Source organism: Mobula hypostoma, chromosome 27, assembly GCF_963921235.1.
Source record: "Mobula hypostoma chromosome 27, sMobHyp1.1, whole genome shotgun sequence".
Lineage (NCBI taxonomy): Eukaryota > Metazoa > Chordata > Chondrichthyes > Myliobatiformes > Myliobatidae > Mobula > Mobula hypostoma.
The window spans coordinates 20,199,390-20,220,948 of NC_086123.1; the positions used below are offsets into that span (position 1 = coordinate 20,199,390).

The 21,559-nt window shown below is 39.1% G+C and overlaps 1 protein-coding gene across 8 annotated transcripts in view; it reads right to left on the minus strand.

Annotated features, from left to right (window-relative positions):
- p2rx4a (purinergic receptor P2X, ligand-gated ion channel, 4a) overlaps positions 1-21,559 on the minus strand; it is an 88,897-nt gene that overhangs the window by 53,719 nt on the left and 13,619 nt on the right. For all 8 annotated transcript variants that reach the window (XM_063034445.1, XM_063034441.1, XM_063034444.1 and 5 more), the window contains exons 2-5: positions 17,026-17,173; positions 11,880-11,951; positions 9,461-9,533; positions 4,670-4,757 (exon numbers count right to left, since the gene is read on the minus strand). In XM_063034445.1, coding sequence (XP_062890515.1) covers positions 4,670-4,757; positions 9,461-9,533; positions 11,880-11,951; positions 17,026-17,173 — 381 coding nt within the window. The remainder of the gene's footprint in view (positions 1-4,669; positions 4,758-9,460; positions 9,534-11,879; positions 11,952-17,025; positions 17,174-21,559) is intronic.

The following is a 21,559-nucleotide window of genomic DNA, read 5'->3' on the forward strand; positions in this document are numbered from 1 at the left end:
AAGATTATATTAAATATCCTTTAAGTTTTATTTAGCCTTCTGAAGCTCTCTTATTTAGCTTAGTTTATTCTATGGAAGTGAAATTCCTATTGTTGGTAATCTATACAGTTTAAAAGTCTTCAAATTAATTTGCAACCAATGATTCATACTTTGATTTCTTTAATGTTTAAAATTAAACATGATTTTTAATGTACTAATTTACATGCTTTTGATGAAAAATTGGAAATTGGCTTAGCTGTTCCACAGTGCTCTTTTTGAAACTGCAACTTGACTTTTTATCTCTTTATCTTCCCTATGCAGTCCCTTTATTTTTACAAGTACAAGAAATTCTGCAGGTGCTGGAAATCCAAAGTGCCAGAGGAACTCAGCAGGCCAGGCAGCATCTATGGAAAGGAGTAAAAAAAAAAATCAACATTTTGGGCAAAGAACCTTCATCAGGACTGGCAAAGAAGGGAGTAGAAGTCAGACTAAGATGGTGGGGGGAGGGGAGGAAGAAGTTCAGTGGGCAGGGTGATAGGTGAAACCGGGAAGGGAGAGGGGTGAAGTAAGGAGCTGGGAAGTTGATTGGTGAAAGAAAGAAAAGGCTGGAGAAGGGGGGAAACCGATGGATAGAAGACCATGGAAGAAAGAGAAAGGAGCACCAGTGGGAGGTGACGGGCAGGTAAGGAGATAAGGTGAGAGAGGGAAACAGGAATAGGGAATGGTGAAGGAGGGGGCAGTTCCTGGAAATTTAAGAGATTGATGTTCATGCCTTCAGGCTGGAGGCTATTCAGAGGGAATATAAGGTGTTGCTCCTCCAACCTGAGTGTGGCCTCATCATGGCAGTAGAGGAGGCCATGGACTGGCATGTTAGAATGGGACGTAGAATTGAAATAAGTAGCCACCAGGACGAAGCAGTCTCCCAATCTATGCCTGATCTTCGTTAAGCGCTTTCATTCTGTCCACAGCAAAAAGTGAGATTATACCAGTGACATGAACATCAATTTCTCGAACTACTAGTCTTCCTTGCCTTCTGTCCTCTCCTATCAGGTTCCCCCTTCTCCAACCCTTTATCTCTTTCGCCAATCAACTACCCAACTCTTTACTTCACCCCTCCCCCTCTCCCAGTTCCACCTATCACCTACCACCTTGTACTTCTTGCTCCCCTCAGCCCACCTTTTCAGCTTGACTTCTTTCCTTGCCAATCCAGATGAAGGTTCCTGGTCCAAAACGTTGACTGCTTACTCTTTATCATTTATTTTCATTTGCCCAACATGCTCTTTGTACTTGTCCTACTTTGTTGCATTTTCTACAAGCTTTGCCTTTAATCCTGCACTGGTCTAGTGTAGGTGAGCCACAATGGTAACACAATTTGTTTGGCCAGGCGGGTTTCTGTTTAGGTGTTGCAATTTTGTTGATGTTCACTTTCATTCCTGACTGCAACTCAATTTCATCTCCTGCTGCTGTTTCCATTAATAAAGGAATTTTAGCTGTATTTTTTAAATGAGAGTTGCGCTTCAGTTTGGAGGCATTTTTGAATGCTTTCTTGTCAGATTCCACAAACTAAATGATCTCTCAGTGCATCATTAACCTAAAGACCCTGGAGAGACTTGTTCTGGAGCTGCTCCAGCCTATGGTCAGGCCACACTTAAATCCCCTCCAGTTTGCCTACCAGCCCCGACTAGGAGTTGAGGATGCCATTGTCTACCCGTTGAACCATGTCTACGCCCACCTGGACAAGCCAGCGAGCACTGTGAGGGTCATGTTTTTTGACTTTTCCAGTGCGTTCAACACCATCTGCCCTGCTCTGCTGAGGGAGAAGCTGACAGCGATGCAGGTGGATGCTTTCCTGGTGTCATGGATTCTTGATTACCTGACTGGCAGGCCACAGTACGTGTGCTTGCAACACTGTGTGTCCATCAGAGTGATCAGCAGCACTGGGGCTCCACAGGGGACTGTCTTGTCTCCCTTTCTCTTCACCATTTACACTTGGACTTCAACTACTGCACAGAGTCTTGTCATCTTCAGAAGTTTTCTGATGACTCTGCCATAGGTGGATGCATCAGCAAGGGAGATGAGGCTGAGTACAGGGCTACGGTAGGAAACTTTGTCACATGGTGTGAGCAGATTTATCTGCAGATTAATGTGAAAAAGACTAAGGAGCTGGTGGTAGACCTGAGGAGAGCTAAGGTACCGGTGACCCCTGTTTCCATCCAGGGGGTCAGTGTGGACGTGGTGGAGGATTACAAATACCTGGAGATACGAATTGATAATAAACTGGACTGGTCAAAGAACACTGAGACTGTCTACAAGAAGGGTCAGAGCCGTCTCTGTTTCCTGAGGAGAATGAGGTCCTTTAACATCTGCCGGATGATGCTGAAGATGTTCTACAAGTCTGTGGTGGCCAGTGCGATCATGTTTGCTGTTGTGTGCTGGGACAGCAAGCTGAGGGTAGCAGACACCAACAGAACCAACAAACTCATTCGTAAGGCCAGTGATGTTGTGGGGATGGAACTGGACTCTCTGATGCTGGTGTCTGAAAAGAGGATGCTGTCCAAGTTGCATGCCATCTTGGACAATGTCTCCCATCCACTACATAATGTACTGGTTGGGCACAGGAGTACATTCAGCCAGAGACTCATTCCACCGAGATGCAACACAGAGCATCATCATAGGAAGTCATTCCTGCCTATGGCCATCAAACTTTACAACTCCTCCCTTGGAGGGTCAGACACCCTGAGCCAATAGGGTGGTCCTGGACTTATTTCCTGGCATAATTTACATATTACTATTTAACTATTTATAGTTTTATTACTATTTAATTATTTATGGTGCAACTGTAACAAAAAACAATTTGCCCTGGGATCAATAAAGTATGACTATGACTATGACTATTAAGCCCTTCACTGAACTGACAATGCTCAGCCAACGTCTTCAGTTCAGCTTTGAAAGCTGAAATGGAATCTCCTTCCTTTAGATTCCAGTTATGAAACCTGAAGTGATCTGCAATCAACAATGGTTTTGGTTCTAAATGTTCCTGCACTACATTCACTATAACAGAAAAACTTATTTCAACTGGTTTGGTTGGAGAAGTTAAATTTCTAATCAAACTGTATGCTTTTCCACCTATTGCACTCAGTAACAGTGTCACGCGCTTTTCACTGGCTATTTCATTTGCTTCAAAGTACTGCTCAATTCATTCAGTATACATCTTCTCACCCAGTTATCTGTTGTACAATCAAACACATCTATCTTTTCAATAGCCAACCATTTCTGCATATTTATTTATTATTTTTTAGTTTATTTATTATCATCTGGTATTCACTTATGAACCCATGAACTTTATCTATTTTCTACCCTTTTTTAAAACTCAAACGTCTCTCTTCCTTGCAAAGGAAAACATGGGAGTTGGGATGCATGTCTTTTCTTTAATGAGGCGCTCACATATGACATGGTGATGCATGCCATTCACATACTTCTTATATATAACCCATAATGAATTATGTAAACATCAAAGAACATTTAATCAATCTATATATTTATAATATTTTTCAAATATTACTGAACTATAAAATACATTACACTCTCCTCCTCTACAAGTCACCCTGTTTCAGCCCCATCTAAACCTGTCTCTGCTTTTGCTTGTATTCTATTCATGCCTAACACTTTCCAATTCTGATGATTAACTGAAAGATCATATGTTTCTGTCTCCACAGATAGTGCCATATGTGTTGAATATTTCCATCATTCCCATTTTATTTAAAATTTCAGCACAGTTTTTGGTTTTGCTTCTTTTTTATATAAGTGACCCAATTATGCAGCATTAAACTTTACATGGCTTAATAATGTTGTAGACAGAGCCACGAGGTAATGTTGCAGCTCTATAAAACCCTGGTTAGACCGCACTTGGAATATCGTGTTCAGTTCTCTTCTTCTCCGCATTCAGTCACCTCATTATAGGAAGGATGCAGAAGCTTTAGTGAAGGTGCAGGGGAGAATTATCAGGATGCTGCCTGGATTGGAGAGCATATCTGATGAGAATAGAGCTAGGGCTTTTCCCTTTGAAGCAAAGGCAGATGAGAGGTGACCTGATAGAGGTGTACAAGATGTTAAGAGGCATAGATCTGGTAGATAGCCAGAGGCTTTTTTGCAGGGTGAAAATGGTTAATAGAAGGGGGCATAATTTTATGGTGACTGGAGGAAAGTATAGGGGGGGATTTTAGAGGTAAGTTCTTGTACAGAGAGTTGTGAGTGCTCTGCCATGGGTGATAGGAGAGGCAAATACATTAGAGTTATTTAAGAAATCTTAGGCACATGGAGGACAGTAAAATGGAGGGTTATGTAGGAGGAAAGGGGTTAGGACGATCTTAGAATAGGTTAAAAGTTCAGCACAAAGCCAATGGCCTGTCATTTTTAAAGTATGTGTAATTAACACTATTTGTTCAGTGGTGAAGACGACATATAAAATGCTGAAATGCAAGTTAGATGCGCAACTTAAGCTAAAACCATGTTGGAGTTTTGTCTGGCTTGATTGGAGCAACCCGTGCAGCTTCAGTTACCATGCGTGGAATTATTTAGAGGGAATCCAAAGTTTTAAAGTCTCTCAAAACTGATAGATGAAGGATATCAGTGACTTTGGTAATAATTAGCAACACTGACTTAAAGGATAACAAATTAACATTTTACTAACTTGGGAATAACTGTGTCATTCTCCACAGGGCACCAACCATACATTTCACAGGTGTTTTTCTCTTTATTGCATGTTCCAGTTAAAATGCCTGAAGTAAAATGAAAACTCAGAATTAGTCATGTTAGTAATTGAAAACTAACACACTCATTTTACAATGGGTTGAACAACGTTTGATTCAGTCCACCAACCAACATTCTGCCACATCTACAGTATCCTTGTGTAAAAACGCAAACCTATTGCCTGGGCATCCCAGTGCCGACCTCAGATGGCAAGGACTCACAATAGTTCACCTACAGAATACCCTGATAACATGGAGCTAGCTGTATTCTGTCAGTTTGTTGACCTGTAATTATTTCTGTCATGTGAAGACATTTTAACATTATTAATATTGTTTAAAATTATATGAAAAAATTAATAAGCAAAGCATTTAAAAAATATTTGAATGTACTATTTTCTTCCTAATGCCCAGATCTTTCCAATATTTTTATTAGTTTCTACATGGAAGAATACAGAGTACAAGAAAGTATATATAAGGTCAAAAAAGATTTTTTAAAACTACCAATTACATTATATCTATTCATAATAACAATCTCATTACCCCTTATTCATGTATGTTAATCAATAGTTATATTGAAATATACTAATTTATTACAAAAAAGAGCCTAACTCCTACCAAGACCGAAGCTGTTTATTAAGGAGAAAAAAAGGTAAGATACCTTCTCATATAATAAAAATTAATAAAAGCCAACATCTGAATTTAAACAATGAATTGAAGATTTTGAAAGTTTTGAAAATAATTTAGAAAAGGTCCCCACAACGTTTGAAAGTCTTGACAAGATTCAGAAATTGAAAAATGAATCTTCTCTAAATCTAAGCATGACATAACGTCGCATAACCATTGAGCCTGATTAGGAGGAAAATCATCTTTCCATTTAAACAAAAGTGCCCTCCTAGCTATAAGAGAACTAAAGGCCAAAATATGTAAATCAGATGTCTTCAGCTTGATCTCGTCCTGCAACAATACCGAATAGGGCCGTCAGAGGATTAGGCTTAAAATTGACTTTGAAAAGTAAAGAAAAAGTTTGATCAGGAATTCCCCATTCAAATGAATGCTTAGGTCTGACTTACACAAGATAATGGATACAAATACCCTGGTATATGGCTTGGAAATCCCAGCATGAAATGGCTGCATCACACACAGTGGAGTTTTGGATGCAAGATCATTTGTGACTCTGCTCATTCCAGACTTATTGTGCAATCAAGAAAATCCAGTATATACTTACATGCAAGCACAAAATATCAGATGAAGGGGTAGGTAGGGTCAGGTAGAACAGTGGTGATCCCCATCAGAACTGCTAGCCACAACTTGCTTAATTTGCCCCAAATAAATTCTTGTCAAGTTATGAAAAAGTATCAAAAATATTTAATAAAAGCAACTGACAAAAAAAGATCAATGGAAATCTTCAGCATGATGAAAAATTCGTACATCTGCCTATTTGATTTTAAATGCCCAATTTTTCAACTCAGTTATTTTCAGATCTTGGCCTCATGAACCAAATGCATGCATGATGAAATGAAAATTTTTTGGCAAGCTTGATGTGCATGAAATTGATGTATTAAAGCAAAATATAATTCAATCAACTTTGTACTGCATTTGTCAATTTATACTATCCACCAATTAAAATGTGAATTGGTATTAATCTCCAGATTAGAAATTTTGATTTTGGATTAAATGATATTACTGCATCCTGTTGCTGCAGGATTTTATTCGTATTTTAAAAAGTCACAAGAATGTCATTGCATTATCACAGTTGGTTACCAAATGAATTTTACTGGAAAAGCAAATAGACTTGAAATTTTTAGATCATATTTTTAATCTATGGGATCCTTCAAAATGATATTTTAAGCAGTTTAGATCAGTTATCTATGAAGATTTTGTGAATTTTTGCATGCTTTTCACCTGTCCTGCCATTAATTTTAAAAAGATTTCTGGCAAAAATCAGCGGCAACAATGAATGAAATATCCCATTTTTTTAAAAATCAGGAAATAATAAAGCATATTTTACATAATCTTAAAAAGATTAAAGAATGCAAAATAAATATTGGAACATAGCTATGAGATTAAGTATAAACAAACTGATTAAAACAATCTTAATTGCATAAGAATTGGAAGTATTTAAATAAGGGAATTACATTGTAATTCACATGAAATAGAATGTAAAAAAAAAGATTAATCTGCAAAAAAAATTAGTATATTAATATCACAAGTGAACCTATTACATTTGAACTTTTTGAAAAAAACAGATACTTGGTCACCTTTTTCTTATAACTATTTACCTCATCTATTTTATTCTTTTGAACTTTTATTACCCTGTGCTTTGGACCTCACTATAATTTTGTAATTTTTTAAAAATTCTGTTTCATAAATAGAATGGGTTCAAAATGGAGTGCTTATACCTGTGGCCAAATTCTGCAAGCCAGAACCTGGCCTTTCATTTTTTTAAATTGTGAAATGTTGGTTTACTTAGTAGTGCATAAATAAGTACGATATCACAATACATGTGCTGTCTGAGATCATTTTCCCTGCATTTAGCTCTTTACATTCTAATGTTCCTGTACTAGAACGTGGATGGAACCATACGAATTGGGAGCAGGATCAGGGGCCACTTGGTTCCCCCCACAACAGAAAACGTCCTCTCCATATCCCTTGAGGACCCCTCAGGGTTCTGTAAGAAACTAGGAACGCACAGTGGCAAACAGAGCAGAATTGAAGCAGCCCTAAATAGCAAGATCATTAAATATGTACGTGTTAAAGCAAGAATTCCTCGGGAGAGCAGCTCAGACCCAATCCAGGTCTTTACTAAGTTGGGCAAATGTACTACTAAACATGAATAAAGAAAATCAATATTATCTAAAATTCGATATCCATAAATGACTTTATTCACACACACAACGCTACTTTGTGGTGTAAAGTCAACACCTAAAATATTTTGAGCCACCACAGAAAAAAATAAACAAAATCATACTGCAAATATTGGGGGAAATATGCTCACATTAATTGGGGACATGTTAATGGACAGAAAACAGGATATTTTTGGATTAGGAGGTTGTTATTTGTGAGTGTTGCAGACACTGCTCTAAGGTTCCAGTTGTTCACAATCTATATCAATGGGTTGGTTAAGGCACTCAAATCTGGTGTCTGCAGGTTCTCTGCTGGCAAAGATAAATGGCAATGGGAAGAATACAGAAAGGCTTGAATGAATGGCTTAACAGAAAAGAGGCAGGAATGAGTCCCCCCATCCCAATCCCACACTCCCCTCCCCTTCCCTTGGTGCCTTTAATTAGGAATCATAATGTCAAAACAAGGGTTCAGCCAATCAGAACACGTGTGAATTTTTATTTCATCCAAAGAAGAATGATTTTGACATTGTCTACTAAAGGGATCTGTGAAGCAAGGGCTTAAAACATTAGTTTTTACAGGAATCATGAAGAATTGGATTAGTGAAAGAATATGATGTGAGGGCACGGTAACATAGTGGTTAGCACAACAGTACAGGCAACCTGGATTCATTTCCCAGCACTGTCTGTGTACGTTCTCCCCGTGACCGCATCGGTTTCCTCCCACAGTCCAAAGATGTACCAGTCGGTAGGTTAATTGGTCACTGTAAATTGTCCTGTGATTAGGCTCGAGTTAAATCAGGGGGTCGCTAAGCGGCACGGTCAAGGGGCCGGAAGGGCTTATTCTGCGCTGTATCTCAATAAATAAAAATAAAATCAAAATAAATAAATAACAGATCAGACAGGAGTTTATTTACTGGTGAATAGCCTTCTCTTGCCCCTCTTTCTAGTTTTCTTGTTTAAAAGAATTCAATACTGGCCAAGTAATCATGATGACATTTTAAAAGTTTGGAGATATTCACCACAGAGGGAGGATGAAAATTTTGGAATACTTAAGGATCTTTGATAAGCAAAAAACTGCAACTGCTGAAAATGTGAAACAAAAACAAAATGCTTTCAAGAGAATGAAAGGTTACCAAACTAAATGAGAAGTTTTTTCCTCTCTTCACAGCTGCTGCCTAACCTGATTTGTATTTCCAGTACTTTTCTGTTTTATCCAGGAGAGTACATGAATATAATAACAAAGTTCCGGGGAAAGAAGGAATTCTTTTTTTTTTGCCTCAGGGCGGATGCAGATCGTCTGCAACTAGTCAAGGAAAAGATTCAAATATATTACCAAACGTGAGCCTTGATGGTACGACAGGTTTCTGCTGAACCTTGCAACATTACTGACTCTGCTCTATCAACTGCTGAGGATGAATGAACCATGACAGTAGGGAAAGGAACAGCAGAAGACAGACAACTTCATAGGTAGGTCTTTGGATGTGATTCCTTCCTAGTGCAGTCCACCACAAACTGGCGCACTAGAACTCCCTGATTCTGGAATCAGGGCAGTTATAAGACTTCTTTTTTCTCAAAAATTCATAAGGATTTGGACATGACTAGCAAAGTTGGCATTGATTCCCTTTCATAATTGCCTCCTTGGTTCAGGGGTAATTAACTCACGCGTTGATGGGGCAGGACCTGAGAATAGGCAGTCCGAGTAAGCATGGTCTATATCTTGACACAAGGGGGAAAAAAAAGTGAACCAGATGCACTTATTCAAAATGCCTTGGTATTTCCTTTAATCTATCATGTTTTACTCCCTTCTCCTTCCCAATTACTTCTTGTCCCTGCAGCATATACTGCATTTTGACCAGTATTTCACTCTATTATGCTATTTCAGTAACATACCATTGCTATGACGACTACGATGTCCCTTTGTACAATCACTGTCTGATTTACATCTAAATTTTTTGATTGGCAACTGAAAGAGAAAAATATTGAAAACTTGTCAACAGTCACTGAATTAATACAATAAAATGGTGTTCTGACAGACCATATACTTTTACAGCATTTACATGTTTGTTTGTTTGTTTATATATATACTGTAGCTATTTACTTATTAGGTTTATTAAAATAAATTGTAAATAATTGAAGGCCCATATCTGATGCTTCAGGCACTTTACCGGTAGTGTCCTTGTAGCCAGAAAGGGACCCATTTATTCCAATTCTTTATCTTAAGCAAATACATTATGAAAGCACCTTATGTCTTATCTTGCAACTAGCGTGGTTTGCCATCATTCTGTATATCATATACAGAAACTCCCAGAGTGAAAAAAAGAATGTTTGAAGCTCTTTCCCAGAGAGCTGTAAGTGCTTATATGTTGAGTGTTTTCAAAATTAATTTTTCAAACATGCAGAAAATAAAGAGATAATAGATAAGCAGGAAGTGGATCAGCCCTAATATACAGATTGACAGACTGGTTTATAGCCTGTATTAGTTCCTTTTTATGTCCTTATAACAAACACAATTAAATCATATTCTTGAAGGATTCTTATAGAGGAACAGGGAAATTATTTGGTGGGAAAGTTTAGGAAACAGTCTACACTTTGTTACTTTACTTGGCAATTCTGCCAAGGCTAATCTGCATGCATTAAGCACCAGAATGTGAATATTTCTACATGATAGTATTAACAATCCACAGAACACCGAGTAATGTGTTTGATGTAGCTCACCATATTAAGAAGAGGTATGGTCACTTTGGAGGAAAGCAATCAAAAGCAGGAAACAAATGGGGATTATCAGTGTAATATTGACTTCTTGAAAATTTGGGAGACTCATGTGGAATAACCCATGGTAGATAGATGTGTATCTAAAAATGTTTTTTTGTGTAAACGATATAGACTTCCAGCAAGGATTACGTAAAGTTCCACATTAGCAAAAGGAGACTGAAGCAAATCTTGTGGCATGTAGAAAGTAAGAGGCAGGGTGTACATCTTACCAACCCCTACACTGGAACGTACGGCTGCCCCCAGTACTTCCTAGCTGTGTTGGTTGTTAATGCAAATGATACATTTCACTGTATGTTTTGATGTACATGGAATAAATAAAACTGAACCTAATATATGGTGTTCTTCAGGTTTCTATATAAATAGAAAACAGGATAAAGAAATAGAATGTTGTAAACCATATTAACGAAGAGGCTGGGTAGGAGCCACAGTAGACGGGAGCAGGAAGTAACAAAGGAACTTCACCAAGTGAGAGGATAAACTATGACAGATAGTCTTCAATTTGGGTATGTGTGGGCTCATCTATTTTCTATCCAAGAAAGATAAAACTGAGACATTTTCTTATTAGTGAAAAATAAGGAACTGTGGAGAAGAAGCAAGATGATCCATGTATAATAACCTTTGACACAAACCATAATCAAATAAGATCAGGGATTAGCTGAATAGGCTTAAAAATTCAACAATGAGGAAATTGAACTTCTCTTGTATAAAACCTTGGTTAAATACTATAGGTCTTGGAATGCCGCCACAGGAAATACATCTTGATCTGGAAAGAATACATCACAGATCCCTTAGAATTATGTGAGGATCTAGGAGTTTTTATATTTAATTATGGAAAGGTTCGATAGTTTAGGCAAATTATTTCCTTATCCAATGAATCAGCACACAAAATTAAAGTTAGGCCTTTTAGGAGTGAAATTATGTGAATTTTTACTGTAGAACATAGAGTAATTCTGGAACTCACCAAAAAACTGTCAAATGGAATTTGCAAAATGAGATGAATGAAATTTGTTAATTGGAATAAAGGCATGGGAAAACATGAAGTACCTATCATTCATAATTAAACAAACATTAGGAAAAGTTTTTGAAGTTATAATTACATTCAGTGGCCACTTTATTAGGTACTTTTGTACCCGTTAACGTGGTCACTTTATTAGTGTGTATTTCCGTGAATCCCATCTTTGACACAACACTGAAAAGAGTGACAATAGGGAAGTCAGAGATTAAAATTTGGTACATGTGGGAGCATGAAAGCAAGAGCTCTGGAACAATAAAAAACTAGAGTATTAGATTCCAAATATCTAACATTGAGTGAAAATTTGTAAAATTCTTATTATCGATATTTTTCTGATGATGAAACTAAAGGATCAAGGGACTTACAACGGTACAATACAAAGATAAATTAACTTATTGTAATGTGACTTGGTGATTAAATCTATGGTTTAATGGGCTATGATCTATTTGAATTGTAAATAATGTATGTTTAGATATAGAATCATCCACAGCAATTCATCATCTGGATTAACTGCTGGAGTCTCACCTCAGGGCATTTGCCTTGCACTTGATTCTTCGTCATAACAAAATTGGTCATAACAAAAAATGATGATGGTTGCTGTTGAGAGAATAAATGTTTTATTACATACATAATCTTAAATAAATTACAGTCAAGTTGCATGCAAATAGGCCCTTCAGCCCACTGAGTCTATGCCAACCATCAAGGCCAATTTATACTAATCCTACTTCATATTTTATTATTTCCATATTTTCATCAACTCCCCCTAGACTGAGCTACTCACCCACACGCTAAGGACAATTTGCAGTGACCAATTAATCTTGGTTCCTTGAGGTTGTTATAGCTGGGAGTGGTAACGGAGACAAGCTCCCACTACCTATTAAATGTTCCCAATGGTGTGCGTCTCAAATAGCATCTGACAACCAAGTCCAGCTCCTGTCCTTAGCTACTAAGCCCAGCAGAACCATTTCTACTGACATGATAAGGGCAAAGTGGGGGTGGGGGGTGGTGAGTAACATCTTAAAACTAGTTGCTTCAGGCAGGTGGGGCTAGTCAGCCGTGGTTGGCAGCTCATCTAGGAGAAGGAAAACTCTGATCTCAGACCAACTCAGCCACTCACACAAAATGTTGGAGAAATTCAACAGGTCAGGCAGCATCTATGAAAATTAATAGTCAATGTTTCAGGCCAAGACCTTTCTTCAGGACTGGAAAGGAAGGGGGAAGACCCAGGATTACTAAGGTGGGGGTAGGGAAGAAGGATAGCTGGGAGGTGATAGGTGAAGTCAGGTGGATGGGGCTTGAGAGGAAGGAATCTGATAGGAGAGGAGAGTAGACCATGGGTGAAAGAGAAGGAGGAGGGGCACCAGGAAGAGGTGACAAGCAGGTGAGAAGAGGTAAGAGGCTAGAGTGGGGAACAGAAGAAGTGAGAAGGCGAGGGAATTTTTCTTTATTGGAAGGAGAATGTGATGTTCATGCCATCAGGTTGGAAGCTACCCAAATGGAATATGAGGTGTTGCTCCTCCACCCTGAGAATGGCCTCATCATGGCAAAAGAGGAGGACATAGACCGACATGTTGGAATAGGAACGGGAATAGGAACTGAAAAGGTTGGCCGCTGGGAAGTTCTGCTTTTGGCAGATGGAGTGGAGGCGCTCGATAAAGCGGTACCCCAGTTTATGACGGGTCTCACCAATGTAGAGGAGGCCACATCAGGAGAACTGGATACAGTAGACAACCCCAAGAGAGTCACAGGTGAAGTGATGCCTCACCTCTAAAGACTGTTTGGGGCCCTGAATGGAGGCGAGGGAGGAGGTAAATGGGCAGTTGCAGCACTTTGACTGCTTGCAGGGCTAAGTGCCAGGAGGGATGAGTGGAAAAGGTAATCATGGAGGGAGCAATCCCTGTGGAAAATGGAGCGGGGTGGAGGTAAAGATTTGCTTGGTATTAGGATCTCCACGGAGGTGGTGGAAGTTGTATGAGGATGCTCATGGGGTGAAAGGTGAGGACAAGAGGAACTCTATCCCTCTTAAGGTGGTTGGAAGATGAGGTGAGCACAGATGTCCAGGAAATGGAGGAGATGTGGGTGAAGGCAGCATCAATGGTGGAGGAAGGGGAACTCTGTTCTTTGAAGAAGGAAGACATTTCTGATGTCCTGGAAAGGAAAGCCTCATCCAGGGACAGATGCAGCAGAGATGAAGGAACTGAGAAAAGGGAGTAGCATTTATACAGGAAATACGGAAGAGGTATAGTCCAGATAGCTGTGGGAATTGGTCAGTTTATAAAAGATATCAGTAGACATTTTGTCCCCAAGAGATGGAGACAGAGAGATTGAGAAAGGGGAGGGAGGTGTCAGGGCCAAATTAATTTAAGGGCAGGGTGGAAGTTGGAGGCAAAGGTGATGAAATTGACAGGCTCAGCATGCATGCATGAAGCAGCACCAATGTAGCAAAGGAAGCGATGGGGAGCATTACCAGGGAAGGCTGGGAATGTGGACTGTTCTATGTAGCCAACAAAGAGGCACGCATAGCTGGGGCCCATGTGAGTGCCCAGGCAGCCCCTTGAATCTGGAGAAAGTGGGAGGGCCTGAAGGAAAAATTGTTGAAGGTGAGGACCAGCTCTGCCAAATGGAGGAGGGTGTTGGTGGAGGGGAACTGGTTGGTTCTTTTGTTGAGAAAGAAGTGCAGAGTTTTAAGGCCTCTTGATGGGGATAGAAGTGTATAGGGACTATAAATCCATGGTAAAAATGAGGTGGTCAGGGCCAGGTAATTGAATTTTTTAAAAGTTTTTGTTTTATTCATTAATAATTTTCTACCTAGACTGAAGCCATAAATAGCTACAAAATTGCTTTTAATTCCTGAACATTTTGAGACATGACTGTAATGATGTAATCTACCAGTGCAGAGAGAGAGAGAGAGAGAGAAACACAGTGAAACAGAACTTCCTTACTCCCTATTCTACAAATTTGAGATAAGTGATTGAAATGAGTGTAGAAATACATTTTAAGCAGAGAAACAGATTCCTGTTGCAACCAAATTGAGAAAAGCAGAGATACGATTTCAATTCTGTTGCCTGAATGTTAAGTGATGAAGGATAATCAATAATCCGATAGGGATCCAGTTCAATTCTTATTCATTCAAATAAATGTAATGTTAGACTATTCAGGATCTATAAATCAAAATGACTTTACTAGTTTATTGACCAGCCAGTGAAGGTAAGTCACCCTTTAATTTACTGTGTAAACCAGTCAAACAAACCACTTCTTGCCTACACCTTAGATACCAGTTTATATATACGCCTCCAGTAGCAGAAAGAATGATTGTATATGCTTCTTAAACTAATGCAACCAACTTCAGCTGGAGAAAGTTGTAATTCTCTTAAAAACCTGAAGACACTCAAAGTTCTGAAATGTAGAGATCTCACACTCAGAAGAAAGGCACTCAGTTTACTATTGCCAATGAATGACAAATGAAAGAGTAAATGCTTTCGCAAAGAGAAATGAAATGTTTCACTCAAAAAAATCTTTATGACATAGCACAAGCTGCTTCCCGCAGTTTTTGATTAGTAACCTGCTACTGCAAAACTGTAGGTGCCTAAAATATTCACAATCTCATTAAAGTATTCCCTTTATTATCATCAACGTTCATCAGCTTTTAGCCTTTGAGATACCTTGGATCCTTCCAGCAGCATGATATCATGGAGTTGGAAGAGCAACCAATCACATTGACTAATCTTCACAGCCAGAAAACCAAGAAATAAAAAGCTCTATCTCTGGAATCATACGGAGATACAACATAGAAAGTCAGGTCAGCTCACAGAGTTCAAACACCCATTTACACTGTCCTACATTAACTCCACCTTTTACTCTCTGTCCACATTCTCATCCACTCCACCCAGCCTCCATCACTCACCGATGACACTAGGACAATTTACGGTGGCCAATTGACCTACTGAACCACATGTCCAAGGACCTAGAGTAAACCCATGTGATCACAGGGAGGAGATACAGTAATGCAAATTCCACACAGATAGCGCCCAGCTCTGGCTGGAACCTGGATTACCGAAAAGAATGAAAAGGTTCAACTGGCTACATGCCACCCTTTTGAAACTAAGTTTTTAATCATTTACAGAGAAGCCAAGGATTAAATCATGCAATATTAATGTGTGGTCTGAACCAGCATAAACTCTTTAAAACCAAATGAAACATGGAAATTTGAAATAATTATTGGAGGAAGTTATAGTGACACATATAAAATGAGTGTTTTAGAATTAGATAGGTTCTAAGCAGTTAACATGATTTAGTGTGCCATTAAAAATGAAGGCTACCTCTAGACTTCATTTTTTAAAAAGTTGATTTTTTGTATTTCTGCTGATTATACCAGGGAAGATTGCAATGGTGAAATCAATGAAATTTCTAACATCAACTTCTGAATTCTTGCACTTAACTGCTCATGTACATATTCCAAAAGTTGATTCCCTCCATTATAAAAATGGGTAATACACTCATTGTTATTTCCCTATAAATCTGGTGCATTCCCTCTGCATTTGAAATACATCCAGTTGTATAGCTTATAATGGAAAAATAGGTACCTTATTAAAGATTTTTTAATTAATTAAAAGCAATTTTGGTAACTCAAACCACCATCATATTAAACACACATTAATGTTCACAGAAGTATTTGATTGTTATGGTACAGGCTGACACTTAACTACAAAATACTTTTACTTTTGTTAGGATTTGGATTGTCTGAATTAGTATTGTATTTAAATTACTTCTTCAGCAAAACGCATATTTGTTTCTTGACCGAATGATGAACGTACCCTACATTGAGGAACTTATTTGCAACCAGCACCCACATACTGCTTCTTAAAATCGTATATATAGAAACCTGACAAAATTGCATTAGAAACTGCATTAAAAGTAGCAGAGAAAAATTTCAACTTCAAATAGCCATACTGGGCATTTGGAACAGGAACACATTGACACTTTTAAAATGAGTTTGATACATAATGGAGCCAGTGTTAAGTATCTAATAATAATAATTTCCTTTCTTTACCCAGTCTTTCCATCCATACACTTATGAATAAAATTAAAGGTGCTGTGGAAAGGGGGGTGACTCCTCTCTGTCCCTTATTAGGGAGGGGTGGGGGAGAGGGAGAGGGAGAGGGGTAGTGACATGTCGGGTGAACAGTTGTTCTTTTTCTTGGACTGCAGATCATGGTCTCCCTTTGGGGGCTCTGCTATTGCTTGCTTGGTGGCTGGTGGCTGCTGATGCTCCCTGCTGAAACGTGGGGAAGGGGGAGGGGTGGGGAGGGTTGATGCTTTGCTACTGCTTGTGCATGGGAGCTGGGAGGGGGGAGGTTTTGGGGGTTCTAATGTTTTACTGCTATTCATTCTTTAGGGTTCTCTTCTGTTTTCGTGGACGTCTGTGAAGAGTACGAATTTCAGGTTGTATACTGTGTACATTCTCTGATGTTGAATGGAACCATTGAAATCGCTGAAGTTCTTGTTACTAGGATATCTGAGATCATTACAAAGTTAATCTATTTCACAGGCATCGAACTATCCTGAATTTACTTAACTAGAGGGAGCCATTTTAAGATGCAGAAGTTAAATGTTCATATTCACAATCTCAATAAGTTCTTCGCCCCCCTCCCCCGAACGTTTGAGACCGTACCTGTGGAGGAATAACATAATCAGCTGCATCCCAAAGATGTTCTCCAAACTCAGTTGAATTTGTAAAGGCAATACCTTTCACTTTGGTGGTGACTGAGGAGAAGGGGTAGTCAAATTCTTGGTAGCCTTTCTCCCATATAAACACCCATCTGAAAAACAGTAACAAATCAAAACGGTCTGGTCAGCATTCGACAAAAATAGTGGATGTTTGGCTATTCTAAGGGAAATGAGTCATGTGTCTACGTACTGCAATAGATTCTAAAAGGAAATGAGTCATATGTACAGTAAACCTTTAGCCCAATGCATTTGAGATTTTGGCAATGCTGGAGTTAAATTTTTTCTGGACTATTAGATGTTGTTGGGAACTACAAAAGAGATTTAATTCACTTTTATTTAAGATTCTGCAGAGTACTATAATAAATTTTTGTCTGAACTAGGGCCCTGGAGTGTTTAAAGGGAGTTCAAAGTTTAAAGTAAATATATTATTGAAGTACATATATGTAACCATATAGTACTTATATGTCACATTTTCTTGTGGGTATACACAATAAATCCAAGAACAACAATGGCATCAATGAAAGATCGCCCCCAGCAGGACAGAGAAGTAACCAATGTGCAAAAGACAACAAACTGGAAATCAAAAAGAAAAGGAAAAAAAAAATGATAAATAAATAAATACATAGCAAAATATATCAGGAACATGACATAAAGCTGAGTCCATAGGTTGTGGGAGCAGTTCAGTAATGGGGCAAGTGAAGTTATTTCCACTGGTCCAAGAGCCTGATGGTTAAGGGGTAATGACTGTTCCTGAACCTGGTGATGTGGACCTGAGGCTCCTATATCTTCTTCCGAGAGAAGAGAGAACATGTCTTGTATGGTGGGGGGGGGGGGTCCTTGATGAGGGACGCTGCTTTCCTGCTATAGCACTCCATGGTGTTTCCATATCAGGCTGTGGTGCAACCAGTCAATATGCTCTCGACCACACATCCTTACAAGTTTGTCAAAGTTTTAGAAGTCATGTCGTATCTTTGCAAACTTCTAAAGAAGTAGAAGTGTTGCCCTTCTTTCTTTGTAATGGCACTTAAGTGCTGGACCCAGGACAGATCCCCTGAAACGGTAACACCAAGGAATTTAAAGTTGCCGACTCTCTCCACCTCTGACTCCCTGACGAGGACTGGCTCACGGACTCCTGTTTCCTCCTCCTGGTCAATAATCAGCTCCTTGGTCTTGCTGACATTAACAATGAGGTCGTTGTTGTGGGACCACTCAGCCAGATTTTCAATCTCACTCCTATATGCTGATTCATCAGCACCTTTCACTCAGCCAACGACAGTGGTGTCATCGCCAAACTTAAGTATGGGATGTGGGATCTTGGGCCCTGGTTTGTTAGACGTTGCACAAAAACTGAAACCCAGTGCATTAAAAGGAATGTGGGAACTAGTTTCTGGTTCCTGTACACATTGCAACATACCAGTGCCCTGGTTTGTGAAAGGGAGAGCAGGAACAAAGGCCTGGTGAGCCAGATGCCAACTGGTCAGTATTTCCAAATAGCTGGAAAGCAGGCTATTGAAGTTTTACGGTATTATCTACGTAGAATTGCTGTGGCTTCTATACACAATGAAATATCAATCCTAGTTGTACAATCAGAGTTATGCACAGAGTTGTCATGAGTATGGCCTAATGGTTACACATGGTACTGGACCAATAGCCCAGATATCTAAATTGAAATTCTATAGTAGCAAGTTGTATTATTAAATCTAATAATTTATTCATCATAACCTCACCAGACAACCAAAAAAAAGACCATATAGTAATTTATCCCAATCATCTTTTTACAAAGGCAATTTACTATCCAAGTCCTGCAGACAATGCAGAGATCACAACTACAACAGACAGATGCGTCCCCCAGAGGATGGGGATGTAGGTTTATCACTCTTGGTCAATCGCTTACCACGTTTGCAGGCACAGTAAGATAGAGTTATTCAAGACTCGGCTAACTTGGTCAGAGGTGACGCTATGGAGCAACCTGTGGTTATGAACACTGGTGTCCCCTACTCAGAGTACATCTTCTGTCTGTGCTATTTTTAGTGCCGCCTTTATTAGGAGGCAGAGGGTGGTGGTGGTTTGAAGGTCACTTTTTTTCTTAGGATGGGTACATTGCACAAGGATTAGTGCTGGGACCCTTTATGTCAGTGATGTACCTCAATGACTTTGATGCATATGTATGAGGTATAATAAATAAGTTTCCAGATGATGCAAAAGTTGGTGGTGGTATAGATGGCAAAGAAGGTTGCTTAAGGCTGTAGCATGCTATGGGTCAGTTGGAAAGTTGGGTGGAGCCATGGAAAAGGGAAATTGATCCTGACAAAGTAATACATTTTGGGAAGGCAGACAAGGAAGGATGTACACAGTAAATCATTGGGCTCTTGGAAGTGCTAATGAACAGAAGGACTTTGGTGGCAAGTCCATTGATCTCTGAAGGTGACGAAGAAGGCATATTGGATGTCTGCCAAGATTGGTAAAGATTACAAGAGCTGGGATGCCAGGTTACAGGTTTATAACACATCGGTTAGGCCTTATGTGGGATATTACATGTAGTTCTGGTCACCACTCTCTCAGAAGGATATGACTGCACCGGAGAGGACAAGAGCTATCAGGCTGTTGTCTGGATTGGACATATGATTATAAGGAGACACTGGATAGGCAGGGTTTGTTTTCCCTGAAGCAGAGGAGGATGAGGGGTAGCCTGGTGCAGATATATAAAATTATGAACTGGGTAGATGGTAAAAATCTTTTTCTCCTAGTGAGCATAGTTAAGAGGTCATGGACTTAAGGTGAGAAGTAAGATACTGAGGGAAAGTGACAGGAAATTTTCACCTTTCAGATGGTGATTGAAGTATAGACGCATTTTCTGAAGCAGTGAAGCTATAATGGCAATTAAGAAGGATACAGAGCAGGAGTTCCCAAATGTTTTTATGCCATGGACTAATACCACTAAGCAATGGATCTGTGGACCCCAGGTTGGGAACCCTTGATCTAGAGAAATATTTGAATTGCAAAGACATAGAAGGCTATGAACCTAATGTGGTAAATGATCTAAGTGCAGGTAGGTATACTGGGTGGCATACAGTGGAAGAAAATGATTCTGAGACTTACTCAACAGCAGAGAAAAGATCATCGGTGAAAATAGCAGGAGGTTCCCTTATCCATTTGTGGAATTCCAGGGCCATTCCTTCTTCCAGTATCCCATTGGAACAGCATTTTTACTGGGTCTGAAGGTTTGATAGATAGAAGGGTTGACTCAGGAGGGTAGGTTGAGAAGGGGTCCATACTCGTTGGTGTTTAGAAGAATGAAATGTGATCTTATTGTCATATAAAATTTAGAGGAGTTTTGCAAGGCAGCTGCAAGAAGGATGATTTATTTTTTTTAGCTCATCTAAAACCAAAGTACAAAGTTTCAGAGGCCATTGCTATCTCCTAGCGATGCGCATCAACAGTCTTCAGTGAGATGTGACAGACAAAAAGGTGTGGGATTTATGTTACATTGAAGATGGGCAAGACTTAGCTTTTAATTTTTTTAATGTTTAGTTTGTAGTGATTTTCTTTCACATTGTGAGATGAATAGGTGTTGAGTGGTTCCAACTGGGAATTGGAATTAAGGCTTCTGGAACTCTATTGTTTTTCATGTAAAACACAAACAAAAAAGTTTTGTCTTTCTTCTCCTTCACTTTCCTCCTTACCCGTCCAACCATCTTGCTATCATGTAGTGGGTAGAATTGGCTGTGCCTTTGTGAACCACAAGGTCACAAATTATGACATCCTCTCTGTTGAGTATAATGTTCCTTCAAATTGGTTCAAGCAGAATATGCTAAGAACAAATAATGTTATCCATTTAGTTTGCTCTGCTGACTTAAATGCAAATGCACAGCCAAATTTCCTCAAAATGAAAGCATCATAACAGCATGATTTGTTGCCTAAAGTCACAAATCAGCTAGAAATTAAGGAACTAGAATTCTTTCAGTTCCCATATTGGATTCATTTTCCCTATCATGCTCAAAAGCATCAATAGCAACCTGCATCTCAGAGAGTTGGATTTTTCAGGAATCCCATGTACTCTCTCTCTGCACGCATAATGGAATAAGATACCTTTGACATGTTTGAAATTTCTCATCTTATATTATCTAAATCTTACCAGTAAAAAAAGTATCCAGGTCTCCTCTGTGAATTCTTCTCTGAGGTTGCAATTATGGTGGTAGTAGGTGGCCGACCAAGGCTCCTATTTGCCCGCATTTGGCCATATCCTTTGAACCTTTCCTATCCATGAACCGGCCTAAGTATCTTTCGAATGTTGTTAATGTAACTGTCTCAACCACTTCCCCAGCAGTTTGTTCATTTTGCTGACTCAATGCCCTCTCACAGTTCATTTTCCCATTTACTTTTGAATCAGCAGTAATTTTGTACACATTGCAATGTTCATTTATTTAAAAACATTAGGACAACTAAGGACCCAAGATTTATCCATGGTACCCTACATA